This window comes from Diadema antillarum, unplaced genomic scaffold, assembly GCF_040938485.1.
Source record: "Diadema antillarum isolate AM-2024a unplaced genomic scaffold, OU_Dant_1.0 seq00000770_RagTag, whole genome shotgun sequence".
NCBI classification, from domain to species: domain Eukaryota; kingdom Metazoa; phylum Echinodermata; class Echinoidea; order Diadematoida; family Diadematidae; genus Diadema; species Diadema antillarum.
This window is the reverse complement of record NW_027271660.1, coordinates 1,003,061-1,023,289: the sequence shown is the minus strand read 5'-3', so window position 1 is coordinate 1,023,289 and position 20,229 is coordinate 1,003,061. Positions and strand designations below refer to the sequence as shown.

At 38.1% G+C, this 20,229-nt stretch overlaps 2 protein-coding genes across 2 annotated transcripts; one reads left to right on the top strand and one right to left on the bottom strand.

The window, feature by feature from the left end:
- Positions 1-5,799: 5,799 nt before the first annotated feature.
- LOC139738867 (uncharacterized) lies at positions 5,800-7,292 on the bottom strand. The gene has a single exon (XM_071649499.1). It carries the CDS (start codon positions 7,183-7,185, stop codon positions 6,394-6,396), a length of 792 nt encoding a protein of 263 aa, XP_071505600.1. The 5' UTR covers positions 7,186-7,292; the 3' UTR covers positions 5,800-6,393.
- A 1,629-nt stretch (positions 7,293-8,921) lies between these two features.
- On the top strand, positions 8,922-19,996 carry LOC139738866 (mitochondrial import receptor subunit TOM40 homolog). Its single transcript, XM_071649498.1, has 6 exons — positions 8,922-9,242; positions 11,200-11,360; positions 12,572-12,673; positions 13,596-13,824; positions 15,217-15,393; positions 19,857-19,996. Exons 1-6 carry the CDS (start codon positions 9,065-9,067, stop codon positions 19,994-19,996), a joined length of 987 nt encoding a protein of 328 aa, XP_071505599.1. The 5' UTR covers positions 8,922-9,064.
- Positions 19,997-20,229: the final 233 nt, after the last annotated feature.

Genomic DNA, 20,229 nt, shown 5'->3' with positions numbered 1-20,229 from the left:
AAATTGATTATTTGTTAAAAGATTATTTTCATTGAAATACTTGTATAATTGCTTAAAAACAACCTTCTCGAGGACTTTCGAAAGGACTGGAAGGACCGAGATAGGTCAATAACTTTGTGGGTCGGTCATGTCGCCTCCTTTGAAAATTGGCGAAACTCGAGCTAGTTTCCAGGCTTCTGGTATTCTACCCTGAGCCAGAGACAAGTTTAATACATGACATAATGGTTTCACGATCACAGGCAGAGTATCTTTCAACACACTTGTTGGTAAATTAGCTAAACCGGCTGCCTTCTTTCTCGGAATTGTATCAAAAGATTTCATGATTTCACATTCGGTGACAGGATCAAATTAAAATATGCAGGTTACTTGTTTAATGTACTGAGCTGAACTGCGATAATTTTCTTTCGGCAAACTAGACTTAAGACGTTTTGGCGCATCCACAAACAAATTATTCATAACATTGGCTATATCATTGTAGTTGTGAACGTCCTTTCCTTCGGATTTGACATGGTGCAATACATGTCCCTTTCGCTTAGGTAACAGTGTATGAAGAAGCTTCTAGAGAACGGACGAATCACCCTTATTTTTCAAAATACTTTCGTTTATATATTTTCTTTTACATTTACGAATCAAAGAAGTTACACGATTTCTCAATTGCTTATATCTATTCCAATCAGATATCTGTTTGGTCTTCAATGCTATCTTTTTACTTTTATCTCTTTCAAACATAAGCGACTTAATGTCATCATTCATCCATGGGGCTGATTTGTGCTTAACCCTTCTGCGTTTCATTGGAGCAAATTTATCTAATACAGTCACATATTTAGAAACCATCATCTCGTAGGCGGTATTGGTGTCTACTTCACAAAACACTTCATCCCAACATTCACTGCGTAGCTCATTACAAAATGTGTGAAAAATCCGAATTTGCTAAATTGCGAGAGTTAACATATTTATGATTTCACGTGGCTGTTTTCACTCTACCAATAGCTGATGCCACCATATAATGATCACTGAGTGTGATTGGTGCTACGTCACAATACTGCATATGTTCATGGTTAGATTGGAACAGTATAGAAGTAAATATTTTGAAACGCGCTTAAAGCCGTGATGTAATTTGTAAAGTCATTAAAACGTGTTTCAAAACTTGACGAATAATGCGCATTTGCCACAACCATGAAAAAAGGCATAAGGCTATATTTCACATAACATTTATTTTTATCTCATCATGTTCGCAACAGTGTAAAGTTACAATTTATCGTCAACTTACGTTATTTGTTGCTTGCAGCTGTACCTATTAGTCGGGAAACAAAGTGCAAAATATTTATGTGCAAGAGTCGCAGTGCGCACGAGTGGACAGACTATGTATCTAAAACATACCGACTCGTTTAGAATGGATAGGGCCACTTGAAATCACTTTTAACCATGCATAATTATCATATAAACTCCTCAAAATAAGTTCTGCAATTAAAGTTTAATGTATCATATTTCTCTTATACCCGCATTATCTTCATTAAATATGACATCATAAAAAAGCCTCATTAATTATCTTTAAAATGACACCTCACTTGCTATGATTGGGTGTTCTTGGAATGTGCAAAACAGCTGAGTATGGGGACAGATCAAAAGTGAAAAGTCGCAACACTTCTGCTATTGATAATGCACGGTTTTGATGAAAATGGCCACTGGAATAAGCAATGCTGAAATGACAGCACTCAGAGACTCCAACTCTCCCGTTTTCGACAGGAGATCTCCCGCCGAAAACCCATTTTTGCAAAATCTCCCGTTCTCTCGCTTGAGATTTAATTTCTCCCGCCCTGGCTCTTTGTCTTCCGTTGGAAAGGATTTCTTTTTTTTTTTTCTTTTACAAATTTATTTATTTCCTCTTCATTATACAACATAACATACAAAATCATATTACAAATCATGTTTTGTTTAACAAATTAACAACAACAACAACAACAACAGTAAAAGATGGGTATCAAACTCTTCAACAATTGAACAATATCCTAAAGATACAGTCAGCTCTCGTTACAATAAACTCCTTGGGCCCAGCGAAATCACCGTGATCTTGTCACTTTTGAAACCTTGCCGTATCCAGGGCGCAAATACCTCTGAATAGGAAAATTTTCAAACCCTGGGACCCCAAAAAAACTACCCCATCACGTCGGGGTTCTGCCATATGGATATTCTTTATCACGAGAGTCGACTGTATGTTCTTCTACAATGACCTAAAAAATATTTTCTACAGGGGACCATTTCTTATAATGAAAATTTAATTTGTTTGTTCGTTTTGCAATGTTGGATTCTATATATCGGATATTAACAATAAATGCTGTCAATCCATGAAATTTCACACCTGTATCTTTGCATCTCTGAATATATATGTACCTTTTGTATAACAATATTAAATGATTCAATAAACTCCTGTGGGGCCCTTTCCAGTCTTTGATGAATCCAAACATTACTCTAATTCTTGTACAATCCTCTAATTTGACATGAAAGATCGTACCAATTTCATCCACAAATTTTTGAAGTAATTCTTTGGCAGCTTTACAATCAAAAAACAGATGTACAGGGGTCTCAGCACATGACTTACAAAGCGTACACAACTCTGATTCTGATATTTTCATCTTAAACAATCTTTCATTTGTGTAAAGTATATTATGCGACAACTTGAACTGAAATTCTCTCAATTTTACTTCAATTGTACATGTAAATGGCAACATATATATTTGTGTCCAATCTTCTGGTTGAATTCCATACTTGCCAGCAAAAACTGTTTCGCAAACAGGTCTTGATTTAATCTCTTTTAAAAATTCCTCATATATTGGTTTTGATTTCACATTTTGTAACTGTGAAATAATAAGATCCTTTTGTTTTTGAGCCACTTCTTCTTTCCAAAACATCTCCAATAGGAGTGTATTGAAGGAACATTTCGAGTATTTTTGAACAGAGTCTACAATTGCCATATACATCATATTATATTTGCTTGGCACTCCTTTCCTTAACCAAAATTCAAAATCAATGAGCCGTCCATCAATACTAAATATTTGATATATATAACATAAACCTGCTTCAAAAAACGGGCTGCAGAATATTGAGTGCTTATCAATCAAAATATTCTGGTTATTCCATACTGGTTGTTGTAGGATGTCTGCTTGGCTATTTTCATCACCAATAAAATCCTCATGTATGTTTGTCTTTAACCATATTTGTAGAATATTCTCATAGAATGGAGGGATACCCCTCTTATCAATAGTTTCAAGGGAATAATTACTTTGAAACACTAGAATTCCACCAAGCCTTTTTAAGAAATAATCTCCCAATAGCACCCATTGATGGTTACGATTTCCATAATATCTTTTAACCCACTTAACTAACTGCGTATCAATCATACATTGTAAATTGGGGAATTTGAGACCACCCTCAGCATATTGTGCATACATAGTTGACCTTGAAATCTTATCTGGGCCATTCCATAAAAATGAAAACATTAACTTCTCTACTTCTTTCACAAAATCTTGAGGAATTTCAATGTTTGACATCAAATAAATTATCTTAGACATAATAAATGTTTTCAAAATTTGAATTTTACCAATTAACGTTAAATTACGATTTTTCCAAATAAAAAATGTTCTCTTAATCTCACCCAATCGATCTTCAAAGTTTCTTCGGATTGCTTCTTTTTTGTCATATGAAAACCAGATTCCAAGAATTCTAAGACCATTGTCTGTCCACTTTATCATCTGTGGCTTTTCTTTCGATAGTCTATCATTTCCTATCCACATTCCTTCTGATTTGCTTCGGTTGAGGCAAAGGCCTGATATCTCAGAAAATTCTTGAAAGCTTTCTAGTAATACTGATAATGATTCTGTATCCTTACAAAAACATGTTATATCATCAGCGTAAGCTGTATATTTAATCTGTTTTCCGAGCATCTCCATTCCAATAATATTTGGATTATTTAACAATCTCATTAGATATATCTCGAGCCCTAATATGAATAAAAGGGGGGCAAGGGGGTCGCCTTGGCGAACACCCCTTCCAATTTCAAAATAACCAGTGGTAAAGCCATTTATCAATACACAGCTATTTATACCTGCATGCAATGTTCTCACCCATTGTATCATTGACGGACCAAAATTAAGACATTCTAAACACTGTAATAAATACCTATGACTGAGTGAATCAAATGCTTTGGTAAGATCTAATGCTAACACAATTCCAGATACATTGTTGGCATCTGCATAAAACATTAAATCTGAAATCAGTCTTATACCTTCACCTATATATCTGCCTTTAATAAATGCTGTTTGCTGAGGATTTATCAAATTACCAATAATTTTGGACATACGTTTCGCTAAACATTTAGAAAGTATCTTTGCATCCACATTTATTAAAGTGATTGGTCGCCAATTGCCCAATAATCTCTTATCTTTATTGGATTTAGGAATCAATTTAATTATTCCTTGCCTCTGTGACACGGACATAATTCCTTTTTCAAAAGCATGATTAAATGATCCTATTAGTTCTTTAGAAATCAAAGGCCAAAATGTCTCATAAAATTCCACCGATAAGCCATCATTACCAGGTGTTTTATTTTTTGACATCCCAAGGAGGACTTCCCTTGCCTCTTCATGTGTTATCAGGCCTTCACAAGAGGCCTTTTCATCTTCCGTGAGGTGTTTTAAGCAGGAACTTTTTATGTAATCATAACTCACTTTGTCAGACACTGTATCCCTGTTTTCAAACTGTTTACCAAAAGATTTCATCACAAAATTTCGTATATGATGGGGATGTTCAATAAGTTCCTCACCTGTATCTAATACATCTATGTTTGTACTCTGTGCTTGTGTCTTTTCCAATGATAAAAAATATTTTGTACTCTTCTCTCCTTTCTCGTACCAGATACATCTTGAACGTAATATGGCCCCCTCTGCTAAATAATTGTACATGCAGTTAAGTTCCTGTTCAGTTTTCTCTTTCTTATCCCATTTTTGCTCATTCATTTCTGTCGGGTCCATGTCATTTATTATTTTCAATTCTTGTTCTAATTCTTTTCTTCTAATTTCTTTTATATTTTTCTTCCTTTTAGAAAATGTGATTGTAAATTCTCGTATTTTGAATTTTAACCAATCCCATAATTTTCCTTTATCATTTTTATCTTCCCATTCATTTACCCACATCTCATAATGTCCCTTTAAATTTTCAACATACTCAACATCACTAAGTAAACTGTTATTAAACTTCCAATAAGATGGGCCCACAGTGTACTCTTTAATTCTCAGATGTAAATTCACAAAATCATGATCTGACAAAACACAGGGGACCATATCACAATCTGTCACCATATTTTGTACAGACTCATGGATTAACCAGAAATCCAGTCTTGACTGAACACAAGGATTGGAGCGTCTCCAAGTAAATCGTCTTAATAACGGGTTCTTGTCTCTCCAGATATCTATTACATGATAAACGTTTTTAATATTTTCTATTATTTCACAAGAGTGCTTCCAAGTGGATTTCATATTACCGCTCTCTCGGTCCAATGCCAAATTTTGAATAAAATTAAAATCTCCCCCTATTAATATTGTCTGTTCAGCATCATAATGTTCTTGTATAGTCAAGTCTACAGCTTTAAAAAAATGCATGTGATCTTTTTCATTATTTGGTGCATATACATTACATATCATAAATTTTTTTCCATATACTTCCATTTTAACCAACAAAAATCTCCCGTTAGAATCTTTCACTGTCTCTATCAATCTTATATGTGGGGTTTTCCGAAATATGATACACACTCCCCTACTAGAGGAGGTTCCATGACTGAATACAATATCGGCTCTTAATTGGTTCTTCCATAAACTTTCATCCTTATCAGTCGAATGGGTTTCCTGTAATAAAATAATATCCTTTTTTAATTTGGATAAAAAACAAAAATATTTTTTCCTGGCTTTAAAGTCCCCTAGCCCATTAACATTATGGGTCATTAACTTCAGATCCTTATACATATTTCACAAGTAGGTAACCTTGTAAATTCTTATGACCCACCATGATCAAGACAAAACAGACAACAAAACATTGGCAATGAAAAAAACACACATACAATTTGCATGAAATCGAATAAAACATGATCACAAGGAATCCAAGTGCCCCTGGGCATCTTCACAGTTATTTTTTCCTCAGGTTGGCAAAAACAAATGATTTTCCTTATCACTTAATCACATGAAAAGTGTATCTTGTCTTCGGAGATATCAACTGTTAATATACTGCTGGCATGACAGGGTGCCGACTGCTGAGCTATCGCAGTCGTGTCAAGAGTTTTTCAAAGTATTTCGTATTTTGTTAGACCATTGTCTACTGTGCAAAAGCAAACTGCCAATATCCATTCTATCTTGTGGTGTGCTGCTTGTACTCCACTTCTTTTCCGCTCTCAGTCTCCCTGTAAAACAATCGCGCCGGATATTTGAAGTACACCTTTCGCTTTGGGTCCTCCTCTTTCAGCTTTCGTTTCAGTGGCAGCAATTTCCTCCTGCTTTCTCGCACTTCTACCGGCAGCATCTCATCGACAAATATCTGGTGATCCTTTCCGTTGTGCTGAAAAGGCCTCTCCTTCAAATATCTGCGGGCACTGCTGATCACTGTTTGTCTGGTTGTGTATCTACTGAAAGCTACCACAACTGGGCGAGGAGGGCCGGGTTTTGGCCTGATGCGGCCTGTGCGATGAGCTCTTTCAATGCTCACTTCACCTTCCATTTGCATATTTGACTTGGCAAATTCTTTGATCAATTGCTCACACTTCCCAGCGTTTTCAGCACCTTCAGGAAACCCGTAAAACACAGCCGTATTCCTCATCTCTCTCGCAGTGAGGTCAACAAGACGCTCTCTCAATTTCATATTCTCCTTTTCTTGCTTGTTTACTTGGTCCTGTAACTGTTTGATATCAAAACGGCACGACTCTTGCTCCTCTTTCAAGTTACTGATTTCTTTCTCATTTGTTTCAATCTTACCAAGAGCTGTGTCCAACCTGGATGTGAGATTGGAGTTCATTTCGTCTATCTTGTGGATAAGGGCCGCGAGTAGTTCATCTGTGGTTGACTTCTCCCCGTCTACTCGTCGTTTTTTCTCAAGCGAGGAGCGTGGAGGTGATTCCGCCGACGCGCCCGGGCTGGTTCCCTCCATATCTCGGTGAAGTGGTTTCACTACCGTGTGCACTGCCGAGTCAGTTAAGCCGTGTGCATTATCACTGTCACTGTGTTCTTGCGTAGCCTTCTCCGTAGTAGCGTCGCTAAAATCCATCTTAGGGGGAAAGGATTTCTTACTTATTACTATGTATGTTGAAAAAATAAGCCTTAGATAGCACCAGAGAGCATGTAGAACCCTAGGAACTTGGCGCTTCGCACACATCAACTTGGAGTCTCCCGTTTGCTAGGGGTTTCAGGCGGGAGAATCTCCAGATCAGAAGGTGCTTTGGGTTGGAGTCTCTGAGCTTTTTCAAAAACTCCCATTTCCTAGACATTAGATGACTGTGTGGTCAGCCTTTATGTTTAATTTTAATCTGCAGATACTACTGCAGTTAAGTTAATTCATGGATGAAGCCTGGGATCTAATGATAATCTCACAATGCATTCTTTTCAAGCACATTCCTTCCCTGAAACGACAAAACAAATGGGAACTATACTGTTCGACATAACACGTTTGCTCTATTTTGCAACATTTCACATTTGACCTTTCCTCATACTCAATCATACTGTGCATTCCAGGAATACCCAATCATAGGAAGTGAGGTGTCATGTTTGAGAAAATTAATCAGGCTTTCTTATGATGTCATATTTGATGAAGATAATACGGGCATAAGAGAAATATGATATATCAAACTTTAATTGCAGAACTTATTTTGAGGAGTGAAATGCACAGTTTTTGATTCAACAGCAAAAAAAAAAAAAAAAAAAAAGATTCACATGATTGAAGTGTAATCTTTGTTTATCTACAAAGCACAATTAGGCCTACATTAGAAAACTAATTATGTATCAACATATTCAGAAAAGTGTCTTCTGTAACAAAATACCCATATAGCTCTACAGATTTGTGGATGATATGTATAAAATAAAGCAAAATAAGTAAATTATAAACTTTCATTTCATTCATTCATTTCATTCCTTCTTTCTTTTTCGTCAAACATAACACGAAATGATTCAGAAGATATAACATAGACATGTATTCGACTTTACATGGTAGATAATAGTTAACAAATACGAAATTATAAATGCATACCGGCAAAATGCAAAGTTATGTTTGGAGGAAAGAAAAACTGGCCAATCAAAATGGAAATACATTTCTTTGAATGAAAGGAAATGAGTAGCCATTACAATATGGTGCATTGAGCTGTTGAGGAGCTTAAACATAAAAGTACCCAACTCATGATTCTCAATAATTTGACAAGGCCTCTAGCTATCAAGAGTGTACTATGTAAGGGGTAAATATACCATAACCTGGATTCAGAATTATAAGAATGATTATTAAGAATTATAGTTTTGTGTTTGTATGAAGCTAGTATAGGCCTAATACAAAACGGAAAAACGATGTGGAGGTGCTGTATACGTGTTTGGAAAAGACTTTTATAGGCCGGGCAAAAAATTATACTTCAAATAGCTTGAAACCAACTTTATGTCCTGTAGTTATAGTCCAGTCAGTGCGATTATGTTTCCTCTTTCCAACGTAACAGGCGCAGGTTATGGGGGGGGGGGGGGATGGAAACTGTTCTTGTGATCATGTGACGGGTAATGTCCAATCAGGGCAAGGCATTAGCACATGTGTAGACTTACGTAGACTTTGCTGGACATGTGTGATCAAACGAGAACTAAAAGGAGCCCCGCATGCAAAACAAACGTGTGGGACTGAAATACAGTCAAGGCTAGTAACCGATGTGGACACCGGAACAATCCGCGGACACACCACAGAGGAAGAGTTTATGGACGTTTAATACAGTTCAAACGTGTCCTACATTTGCGCTTTTTGAATGTAAGTGTATTCAATAGAAGGCAACCGTGGTGCCGACAAAATGGGGAACGTTTTCGCAGCTGAGAAAAATGCCGGTACTCCGAGTCCGCCGATGATGGGAATGCCGACACCGCCTGTCTCTCCCGCCGCTGCGGCAGCACTGGCCGCTGCAAAGGCGTCTGGCAGCGGTGATCTTCCCAATCCGGGAAATTTCGAAGACCTTTTCAAAAAGATAAAAGGTAAACATCCATACAGTTCCCCCACTATGTCTCTCCCTGGCTATGGTATGTGATCAAACTACCTATCTTTACCGCCCATTAAAATTAACAAACGATAACTTAAACAGTGCTTTAAATTGCTTCATCATCTTTGACTTTGCCAGCATGCACAATTTTAATGACAGTTGGCAATGGACAGCGACAGTAATCACAATTGTGTTAGATTTTGTACTAGACCTACTATAATTTGTAAACTTATATGTAGACTATCTATAAAATAACTCTTTATATAGTGTCATGTCCATACCATTGATACTGCATGTCCTAAAACTCCTAGCTTAGTCATTGGCAATGAGTCGAGTTCCAGCTTTCCAGAGAAGTCTCTAGACTCTAACTAATGTTAGCTAGGTAAAGTTTTATAGTCTACGTACATTATGTAGCTAGGCCTACTCTCGATTTTTTTTTTTCTCTTTTTACTTTGAAAATATAGACCTAGACCATTATGTTTGGACTTCTACTTCTACCTGAATACTCAGCAAAGTCCAAGACTGGATATATTACGCCAACCTTCATAACCGGGGGCGCTCCCTCTTACACTCCTTTCAGTTGTAATCTGTGGGAGCGGTTCGCATTTGGGCTGGTTGCAGTTACATAGGATCCTCAGCGGGCCCAGTCGGGTGTTTATTTCTAGATTTTGCATTTTTTATTTGTGTGATTTTTGTGAGAATAATGTGGAGAGGTGTCCTGAATACAGTACAGTAGACTTCTACAGCAGCCTTGTAATGTAAACAGTTGAATGTACTACATTCAATAATGATGATATATCATTCAAAGTGTGCTACTGCTGTTTCACGGTGATTCAAGCCTAGAACCTTGAAAGCTCTTATTACAATACTGGCTCTATCACCTCACAACATAAAACACAATTTGTTTTGCAAATAATGCTAAACGAAATGGAGAGTCATTGCTAATTAGTGAATGTGAATGTTGTCGGTCGACCGTAACAATGCAGATGAGACTGCAGGTTTCCATGTGCAGAACAATAAGGTTTGTCCAGCATGCAGTAGTGGCCTTTGGCAAGACTTTATTCTCATTTCCATTTTGTATAATTTATTTATTTATTTATTTATCATTATTATCATTATCTTTTGAGGAGGCTTAACTGCATCAGTCCCATGTGCAGGAGGGCTATTGTATGCTATGCATGTAAAAGAGTCCACTACATTTCTCTTGTGAAGAGCTTGGTGAAATCCTGGTGAAGTGGTCAAATGTACACACATGATCTGCAATAATCTTCAGGATTGAAAGAAACAGATAGGCCTACACTCTGGAAAAGCAGAAGAATAGAATGGTTTGACCAATACGTATTATTAACCTATTTAGGATGAGTCCCAAGTACAACACGTATACATGGACAGGGCTCTACTATGGGAAATGCATGTTGCGCTTGTAGCAAAATCAGCCTGTCCTCAGTGGATTAAATGTAAAGATATCAGAATCCCTTTGTGGGAGATTGGAATAAAGAATAAACAGATGTACAGTAACTTCCAACACATCCATTTCCCCAATTTTCAAGCAAAAGATAGGTGTCTTTGCTTCATTTTTTCCCTCCTTTATCATTGCAGGCTACGATGCGATCATATATTTCAGGATGCTTAGTTTCACATTGAGAGTGTGTGTGAAAAATGGCATTAAAAGAGCATGAGAAAAAAGATTTGTGGCTATTGCACTGCTTCTCTGCCAAGCTGTCATTATTCATGTTATGTTTTGCTTAGATTTCTGTCAGTGATTTCTTGCTGACTTCTTTTTTCTTTTTCTTAGTAAAAAGGTTAATGATCATCCAGCTCTATGAAATTGAATAAAAGTCATTCATTAAGCAACCAAACCTGAAATGGTTTTGACTTTTGCCTCCACACCAAGTCAGTTGAAGGTTGTGAATGTCAAAGCTTGATTGTATTTCTTCACACCACATTTTCAGAGATCTTCCCATCACCCATAGAGGGCTGCAAGCTCGTCGTGAACAAAGGTCTCAGCAATCACTTCCAGGTCAGTCACACAGTGTCTCTCTCAGCTTTCAACCCGTCATCATACCACTTTGGGTCGACGTATGTTGGCAGCAAGCAGGTCAGCCCAACAGAGGTGAGTTGCCTAGCTTTGATGCCTGTTAACCCATTGAGAACGAGTCCCGAGTATACTCGGGCAGGTGTCTATGGGAAATGCGTGCTGTAGCAAAATCAAACCGTCCCCAATGCAGGGGCGGATCCAAGAATTCTGTAAAGGGGAGGCGCCTTTACAAAATTAAAGGGAAGCGCAGGTGCCCCCCCCCCATTTTTTTCTTTTTATTCCTTTTGTTAAAAAGATTAATAAAGAGGGGGCGTGCACCCCCCTCTGGATCTACCAGTGCATTGGGTTACGATTTGTATGAGAGTTTCACCTATTACAGTGTATCCACCATGTTAAATTGATATCCAGTGAAATCAGCAAATTTCCTGTGGATATTGGTCAGAGACACTTCTGTCAATACTGTGCATGAAGTGGGACAAGTTATCCTCTTGACAGAGATAATGTAACATAAATTGATGGCACAGATTCTAACTGTTCTGGGCCCCGTTTCATAAAAGATGTTAGGATGGCAACTCTTGCTGGAATGGCAACTTCCAATAACAGCAGCCAATGGGGAAGCTGGATTCTTCTCATTTCTGTGACAATTGCCATTCCAGCAAGAGTTGCTATCATATCAGCTTTTTTATTAAATGGGTTCAAGATCAGTAATAGTCTCTATAAAAAAAAAAAGAATACACACTCGCACACACAAAATTAACCCCCCCCAAAAAAAAACCCCCAAAAACCTTACTTTAAGAGGCCAGTGTAGGATGTCTGAGATTTAGAGTTTGTGGTGCTTGCACCCTTACTTTTTTCTAAGAGTTCTTGAAAAACCCACTAGAATTGCTATACATCCAGCATGTCATTCTCAGTTTCATATCCTGAAACCTGTATTTCAAGTTTTTTTGTTCTTTGAAATGTTTGACAGTATTTAAACTGGAAGTGATAAATTTTACAATACAGATACAGATTATATGGCTGGTTTGATGAAAGATTATAAACCGTATTCACTGATTGTGTCATCTTACTGCATGTTTTACTCCAGTTCTGTATTCATTAAAGAAGTACAGTTTTAACAGTTTCAAAGTTTATAACCATTCAGAGTTGTATACTGCAAACTGTTTGCAATGAAATATAACCTTTCTTTAAATTGGCCTTCTGTGCGCAGTAAATAACTATCAATGGTCCCCCTACTAACTCTAAGTATAATTCTGCATTTTGCCATGTTCTGCTGTTTTGTCTTTCAGGCTTTTCCAGTTCTTCTTGGAGACATTGACACATCAGGCAGTCTCAATGCTCAAATCATCCATCAACTAGCTGACAGAATACGCACCAAATTTGTTGTACAGGTATGTGTGTCGTTCAAAGTGGTTGAAAAGGTAACATGTGTTGCATATTATCTGTATACATAGTTGCATATGTACAAACTTTCTTCAAATAATATCATGATTCCACATGTAGAATAATCTTCATAATGCTTGTCTGCAGAATATAATAGAGGCTGGAACTTGCTGATTATTTTAAGTGGAACAGCTGCCACTTGAAATCTGTTGGTATTGGCAGGTTTACCTCTAAATGATGATCATATAGTTTTGGCAGCTAGTGTGAGTCCAGTGTTAAGTGGTGCATGCTGAACCAAGCACTGTTTGTGCTGGTGATTTGTGCAGTTGTTTTCTTTGGGCAAACACCAGCCCCTGGGAATTACTGTAAAACATGATATATTTGTGACATGAAATTTTCTCGAATTGTAGCCGACGGCTTTTTTTGCAGCATGAAATTTTCATGAACTGCCACTGGCATTCAATGCATACAGTGTAGACAAGAACTTTTGCGTGCATTTTAATTTCACGAATCTTGGCACTCATAAAATTCCCAAAATTAAAATGCGCGCAAACATTCCTCATTTTACAGTATTCGATCTCTCATTTGAGGAGAGCTGTTGATGATAGCATTGCTGCACATGTATGAAGCTCAGCTTAATCTGAAGTTAGTTGTCGGAGTTAATTAAAATCAATTGAGTCTGAATTATTATTAAACACATTTTATTATGTTATTGCTGAGCAACAGAGGCCTGAACAAACATATTACACCCATATTCTGATTACTGTTATGGATAACCACACATTTTTCCAATTCACACAATATCATGTTCATGTGGTCTGTGAGAAACAGTACATGTATCTGCATTTAATGAAATCACTCCACTTGTTTTTGCATTGACTGTATGATGCTGCAAGCATGTCCTTATGAACGTCTCCTCAAAATTTCCAGACTCAGCAAACAAAGTGGGGCGTGTACCAAGGGGAGGTAGAGTACAAGGGGCCGTCATACACAGGAGTGCTGACACTTGCCAACGTAGACCCCCTGGAGGGATCAGGCATCGCTGTAGCTCACTACATGCAGAGCATCACACAGAGGCTGTCGTTAGGGGCGGAGCTTCTATACCACTGTGGGCAGGGCCAACAGGCTGCCATTGTCTCACTAGCAGGCAAATATGCAAGTGAGTACAATACGGTATATCTATAAAATTGTCCCATGGTACTGTATGCGCCATATATTTAGCGAATCTAATTTTTCGCGAATCGGAACTTCCCAAAGGATATTGTGAGAGGTTAAATTCGCGATTGAGGAGTACAGCACTGGATGGAGGAATGTATGCATGCATGTCACATTCATGTGGGGATCAGAGTCAGTATTTTGCATGTCTCTAAATTTGTGAAAAGCACCCGTCTCGCAAAATTTGCGAACATAAAAACCTTGCAAAATATTCAATGTATACAGTATGTCATTAGTCAGTGGCATGCAAGCAGTAATCTTCATGCACACATGACCAGATCTCTACCTATGATATCGTTCATGCTGTTATCACAGCTTTTGGAAGACTTGATCTACTGTAATCAGAAAGTTAACCCGTTTCTTCCGCAATTCTCTGAGTGCCCTTAATGCCCCCAAACGAGATTCTTTTGGCCCGTCGACAGAGGGGCACACAGGTTGGTAATCCAGCTGTGTGAAGGCAGTCAAGCGGTTCATTGTGTCCCCCTTTCTACGGTCAACTACATGTGCCCGTGAACAATGGAAATATCGATCGGGCGCGAGGTATGAATAGAGCGTGCGCTGATGAGCTCTCAGAATCTTTTGTTCTACACAAAACCAGGTACCTGAACGAGGTGACTGGGGTCAGCGAACCGGCATTTCTAACTGATCTCAGCCTTGATCATTATGTACATGTTCGTACGAGTTTACAGCAGAACAAGCAAAAAACTAAATCAGGAAAAGGTACATAATACTGTAAAACCCTCCTTTTTTCAAACAGCAGGAGAACAAATCCTGATAGAATAAACTCTGATCTTTTTATCAGATCCACTTTTCTGTGCATTTTAACACAAAGAAACATGAATTTAGGCCACTGAAGCAGGCACCCTTGTCTTAATTTTGGCAACCTGGTAAACCAGGTTCCCGTATATCAGTTGCTCCCACGGGAACCTGGTAAACCAGGTTCCCGTAAGGAACGGGTTAATTTCTTGCTAGCTTTTATAGTTAGTATTGCAGAGGTCATTGCATACTTTCTTGCTCCATTTTCTTAAATCATGCTGAAGTACACCAATGGCATGTAGTGCATCAGTTCAAATGAAAATGATAAAGGATTTAAAGATTGTAACTATGCATATTTGATAAAATCCTTATTTTGTCATTCTTGCTATGGTTGTGTAAACAGGCATGGCACTGCGATGACATGTGTAATGTACAAAGGGCTGATATGAATGTGGTACTATCAATAAAATATCAAAAAAAAAACTAGTCACATGTTTGCTATTAAGCTCATTGAAAAAAGAATTCACTGTCATTTGCTCATGCCACAATGTCTTTTATCCTATACATTGTTGTATTCCAGCGGACAATTGGGTAGCATCCAGTACTATAGGACCCACAGCTTTCCATGCGGGCTACTATCACAAGGGTAAAGAAGTGCAGATTGGTGTCGAGTTTGAAAGCAATCTCCGTGCCAAGGAGTCCTCAGTGTCGCTAGGTTACCAAGTGGACTTGCCCGCTGCCAATGTAGTATTCAAAGGTTGGTTCAACTGCATACATTGGTTCCTTGTCTACAGAGCCTAAGTGTGTTAAGCTGAGGAAATTTATCCAATTGTGCCCTATGTGGATGTGATATCTGATTTGTGGTGGATGGGGCTCACCTTGTGATTGTGATTGTTGATTAGAGGCAAACCTCATGTATTACAGGATAAATTTCATTTAGTTGCAGAATTTTCAAAAGCTTCTCTATCACCTTTTTTTTGCACTCAAAAAATTATTTCTTAATTGGCAACACTTTTCATTAGACTATAGCTCTTACTGCTCCCTCAAATTGGCAAAAGTTCTAAATATCTTTTCTGATTTTAACCAGGCCTATCCTGTCTGTCTGAGACATGCTCTGAAATTCAGATGTGCAAATCTAAAATTATGGCATAATAATAATCTGCAGCATAATTCACTCAAAACCAAATTCTGAGTTTTTGCTTTCACACAAATATATGCTAAACTTCACATACATGTACAGCCAACCTCACCAAGGTCACTCAGCCTCACACAAGTCAAAAAATTGACAAAGTCGGAAGAAAAATTCTACCTGGACGGATATGAACATAACATCTATTGTGTGAATCAAAAATTCACCAAAGTTGAAGGATTTTTTTGCTGGTCCCTTTGGATTCGACTGAGGCGAGGTAGTCTGTAAGTCATAGGCCTCTAGACTTGAGAAATTACTTTGTTAAGTTGTTGTTGTTGTTGTTGTTTTTTTTAATAGACATATTCATGACTTACCTACATATTCATATTAAATTTAAATGGTGTTGTTTATGCATGCCCCAGTTGATTTAGTAGTGAACTGAGGATGAATATTCATGAAAGCATAAACTTCCCCTTGAGTTACAGAGCAAATGAGTGCATTGATTAACTCTTAACGTGCCATGGTCGCCGAACGGCGACCTTAGTCCTGACGTGCCATGGTCGCCGATCGGCGACTAAGAAGAGCGAGAAAAGCATTGATCATTTAAGTTATTGTGGTACCGTAATGTGTTACACCAAGAAACTGCCAATGATATGTACTGGTAGCTGATTAGTATAACCATCGTTTCCACTGAAAATATGACCATGTTTACATTGGAAATTTTTGAGTAAATACATGATTTTTCAGCTAGATGTATTTTTTTTCACGTCGGGAAAATCCGCAGTGAGCGCACCCTCCGCAAGATGTGTATGGACCAAAAGTCTCATTGGTAAACCACGCGTGTGTATGCTATTGAATCTGCGTGTATTGTCTATGCGGTTCCACTCGCATTGTTCCACTTGGATGCTGTCCTGCGGGAAGCTGCTTTGATTTTGTCCCTGAAAGAGGGTCAGCTTTCGTTCGGCGGTCAAGTCTTTCATCCTTTTGTTTTGGTAAACGTCACTAATCGTCCCCCACGCTAGCATAGGAATTACGCGCGGACAAAGGCCAGCCGATTTCAATAGAATACGCCCGCCCCCTGTCCGCTGAGACAAAAGGAGGATTAGTAGGTTCTTCCTTCTCAAGTGGACAAAAGACACTCTTCCAGGGCCAGGGACATTACTTCAGTTGCAAATACAGGATCTGGGACTAAAGAAGTCACATTTGGGAATGAATTACTGAGGCAGAAAGAGAAATTGCTAAGACAAAATAAACTGCTAGTATCTTTGGAATCATACAATTCTAGAAGGCAATTTTGTTATCATTTGAAAGAGGAGATGTTGCTCTAAAACTTTCTCACAGAGTCAAGGGAGCGTTCTATTGAAGAAAAACTGCGACTGACTCTTTTTTTCCATACTACACAAAAATTTCTAATAATTTTTTTGATGTATCAATTACTTCTGCAATATTTCAGGTTCAGATAGAAATTATGGCAAACTGACTACATGACATGAAAGAACAACCATTTCTTGATATATGTTGTGTAGAACTCAATTCAAAACAGTCAATAGTTTCAGAGATATGGCGGTTTTAAATTTCATTGTCGGTCCAATTTCGAAACATTCTAGCTTTAGGTAAAAACCTCTGGCACGTTAGGGGTTTTGGGCCTGGCACATTAAGAGTTAATCAGTGTACACTGTATGTGTGTGCTGTTGTGTGCCATTGCATGTAATCATGGACCATTGCTGTTTTGCCAGCCAATGTAACATTTAGACAATGAGCTATAGTCCAACGGATCCTGAGCAGGGTCTTTGCACAGGAGAGGGGTGGGGGAAGTCTTTTTTTGTGCCTGTGATAAGGAGTCTACTAGGATCGAACACTCGGGTCCCCTTTGACTCCATTTTACCTCTCTGGCTCGCTACTATTGGACAAGCAACCTTCAGCAGATTTTTTTTTTTCATTACATTTTAGAATGTCAATGAGCTGTACGCAACCAGTTAGTCCTCATAATCCAGCAAAAGACACCAGTAAAAATGATACAAACTTTCCAGTTGTTATGCTATAGCTTTAGCCATGAACCACTCATTTATACACATAATAATGATGGTACACCCACATATACCACACAAGAACTGCTTTGGCTTTATAACAGGAGTGACTTTTTACACTCTGTGCAGAAGCAGTGAAATGTTCAGAAGACATAGAGAGTGCAGTCTTGGGGCATTTGGCACAAGTTTTTGTTGTGAGATTTACAGAGAGATGTGACCACATCTCATCACACAAAGCAAAATATGCAGTTAGACTCACGTTGTGAATTTAAAGTGAAAGGGACTTGATTTGTCTTTTCACTAATCCAGGACAGTGGACTCCCATTATAACGAAGTCCTCAGGACCTGCCGTTTTCTTTCGTTATAACCGAACAAATAAACAATAGAAATACCTAGAATGAATGATGTTGCAGCCTGAATTTTTACTTAGTTGTAACCGTGTTTGTTATAACAGGAGTGCACTGTATTCACTTCTGCAACTGCAACTCTGCCATTTTTTTTTTTTTTTTAGATGGTACCTTTTTTTTTGGGTGGGGGGGGGGGGGGGCAGACGGTGGGACTAGATCATTTGCATCTCAGGTGACTGACTCCTGCATAAGTTACTGTATGAATAATGTTCATTTAACCCTAAAAAGACTGGGGGGGGGGGGGGGGCCTAAAAGGCCCCCCCCTCGACATTTCGTGCGATTACTCTGCAACACGCAATGCTCTCGCCGCGATGTCTATGACTTTTTTCTTTCGAGTTTCCCGCACATTTTGACACCAAATTTGTGACGCCCGGTGGTACGGTTCTGAAGTTACATAACTTTTTGTACATGCACGTGAGGCCGAAAATTGCTAAAAAATGTGATTTTGTGTACAAAGTCAATGCAAATTGATTTTTTTCACATGGTTCATATAAATATGCTTATTTTTACTCTCAATGGCTAAAATTAATTTGTTTTAGGAGTATTATGCTTCAAAAAGTGTCTGCCACAAATTTTGTTAAAAAAACAATAAAAACAAAAGGTCGAAAAAACAAAGAAATACATAAGAAATTTATAAAACAATAAAATAAATAAGAAATTAATTTTGATATCGAATTTTTTTGGAAGTACATTTGCTAAGAATGCCACAAAGAATAATTAGACCAAAAATGAGCACTTTTGGAGCTTTATTTACTGATATAGGTCAAAGAGTCTGATTTCTCGTATAAATTAGCATAATTAATCAAAATAAAATAAAAGAAGGCTATTTTTGAAAATTTAAATATATGATCTTGTAGATTACATTGCACACTACCTTTGTGCAAATTTCCGCGGCGATCGCGCGATCCACGGCCGAGATCTTAAGGAGGGGGGGCCCTTTAGCCCCCCCCAGTCTTTTGAGCTACCAAAATAGCCCAGTCTATTTAGGGTTAAGTTTGTACTTGCTTACCATTTTAAAGATATTGAAACTGAAAACCTTTGGGGTAAGATATGAAGGTCTGGAAATGCAGAGCTAACATCAAATTTTGACATGTACAGGGTAGCAGTACAATCTTTCTGGTGTTACCTTAATGTGGCACAGTCATCAAAGCAGGCACTTGGAATTCTTTAATCAGCATTTGATTGAATTCACTTTATATTTCTTGTTTTGTGTGATTGCTTGTTTTCTGACTTTATAAAAAAGGGTTGTGGAATTTGGATGGCATTCAAACCAAGGAAGGAATTTATGTGTAGGTTTTTATTGGTGATGTAGCTGTCTGGCTCCACCAACTCTTTAAATGATTTTAATGATTACTTGATGCTGGCTGTTTCAATATTTTTACAACACATCTTTTCAGAGAATCCTAGTTTGCATAATGCCATTACTTGTGGATCTTGCAATTGAAACTGATTACATGTACACAGTCTGTGAAATATTTGCCATTATAGGTGCAGAACATTGTGAGTAATAAGGGGAGTGAGTGGGCAGTGTTGGCAGAGACGTCTTAGATTAACTTTGTAGTCGAAATAATTATCTACTGTGTAGGCCACTAAACAATGTGATGTTGTTTCCACCCTCATAAATCCACCCCCTTTCTTGTTCCTCTCCCCTTTCTAGGTATGGTGGACACAAATTGGACAGTAGCTGCCGTTCTGGAGAAAAGGCTTCAACCCATGCCGTTTGCATTCATCTTGAGTGGTGTGATCAACCAGTGGAAGAACCAGTGTAGATTTGGCTTTGGGCTCATGATAGGATGATTACAAGTGCATTCTTTTTCATACTGGTAATGAGATGAGCTGTACCAACATAATACCTTACATCATTACGATGTTAATAGATTGTCCTATGCTAGTTTAGGTGCGATATTTACATGAAAGAAACAATAATGGTACCTTAACCCCCTTCATTATTAGCTTTACACTTGTGCTATAGCCGTGTTGGAGTTGTGAGCAAGTGCGTACTTGCCGCAGGGATGGCAAAGCACTTTTTA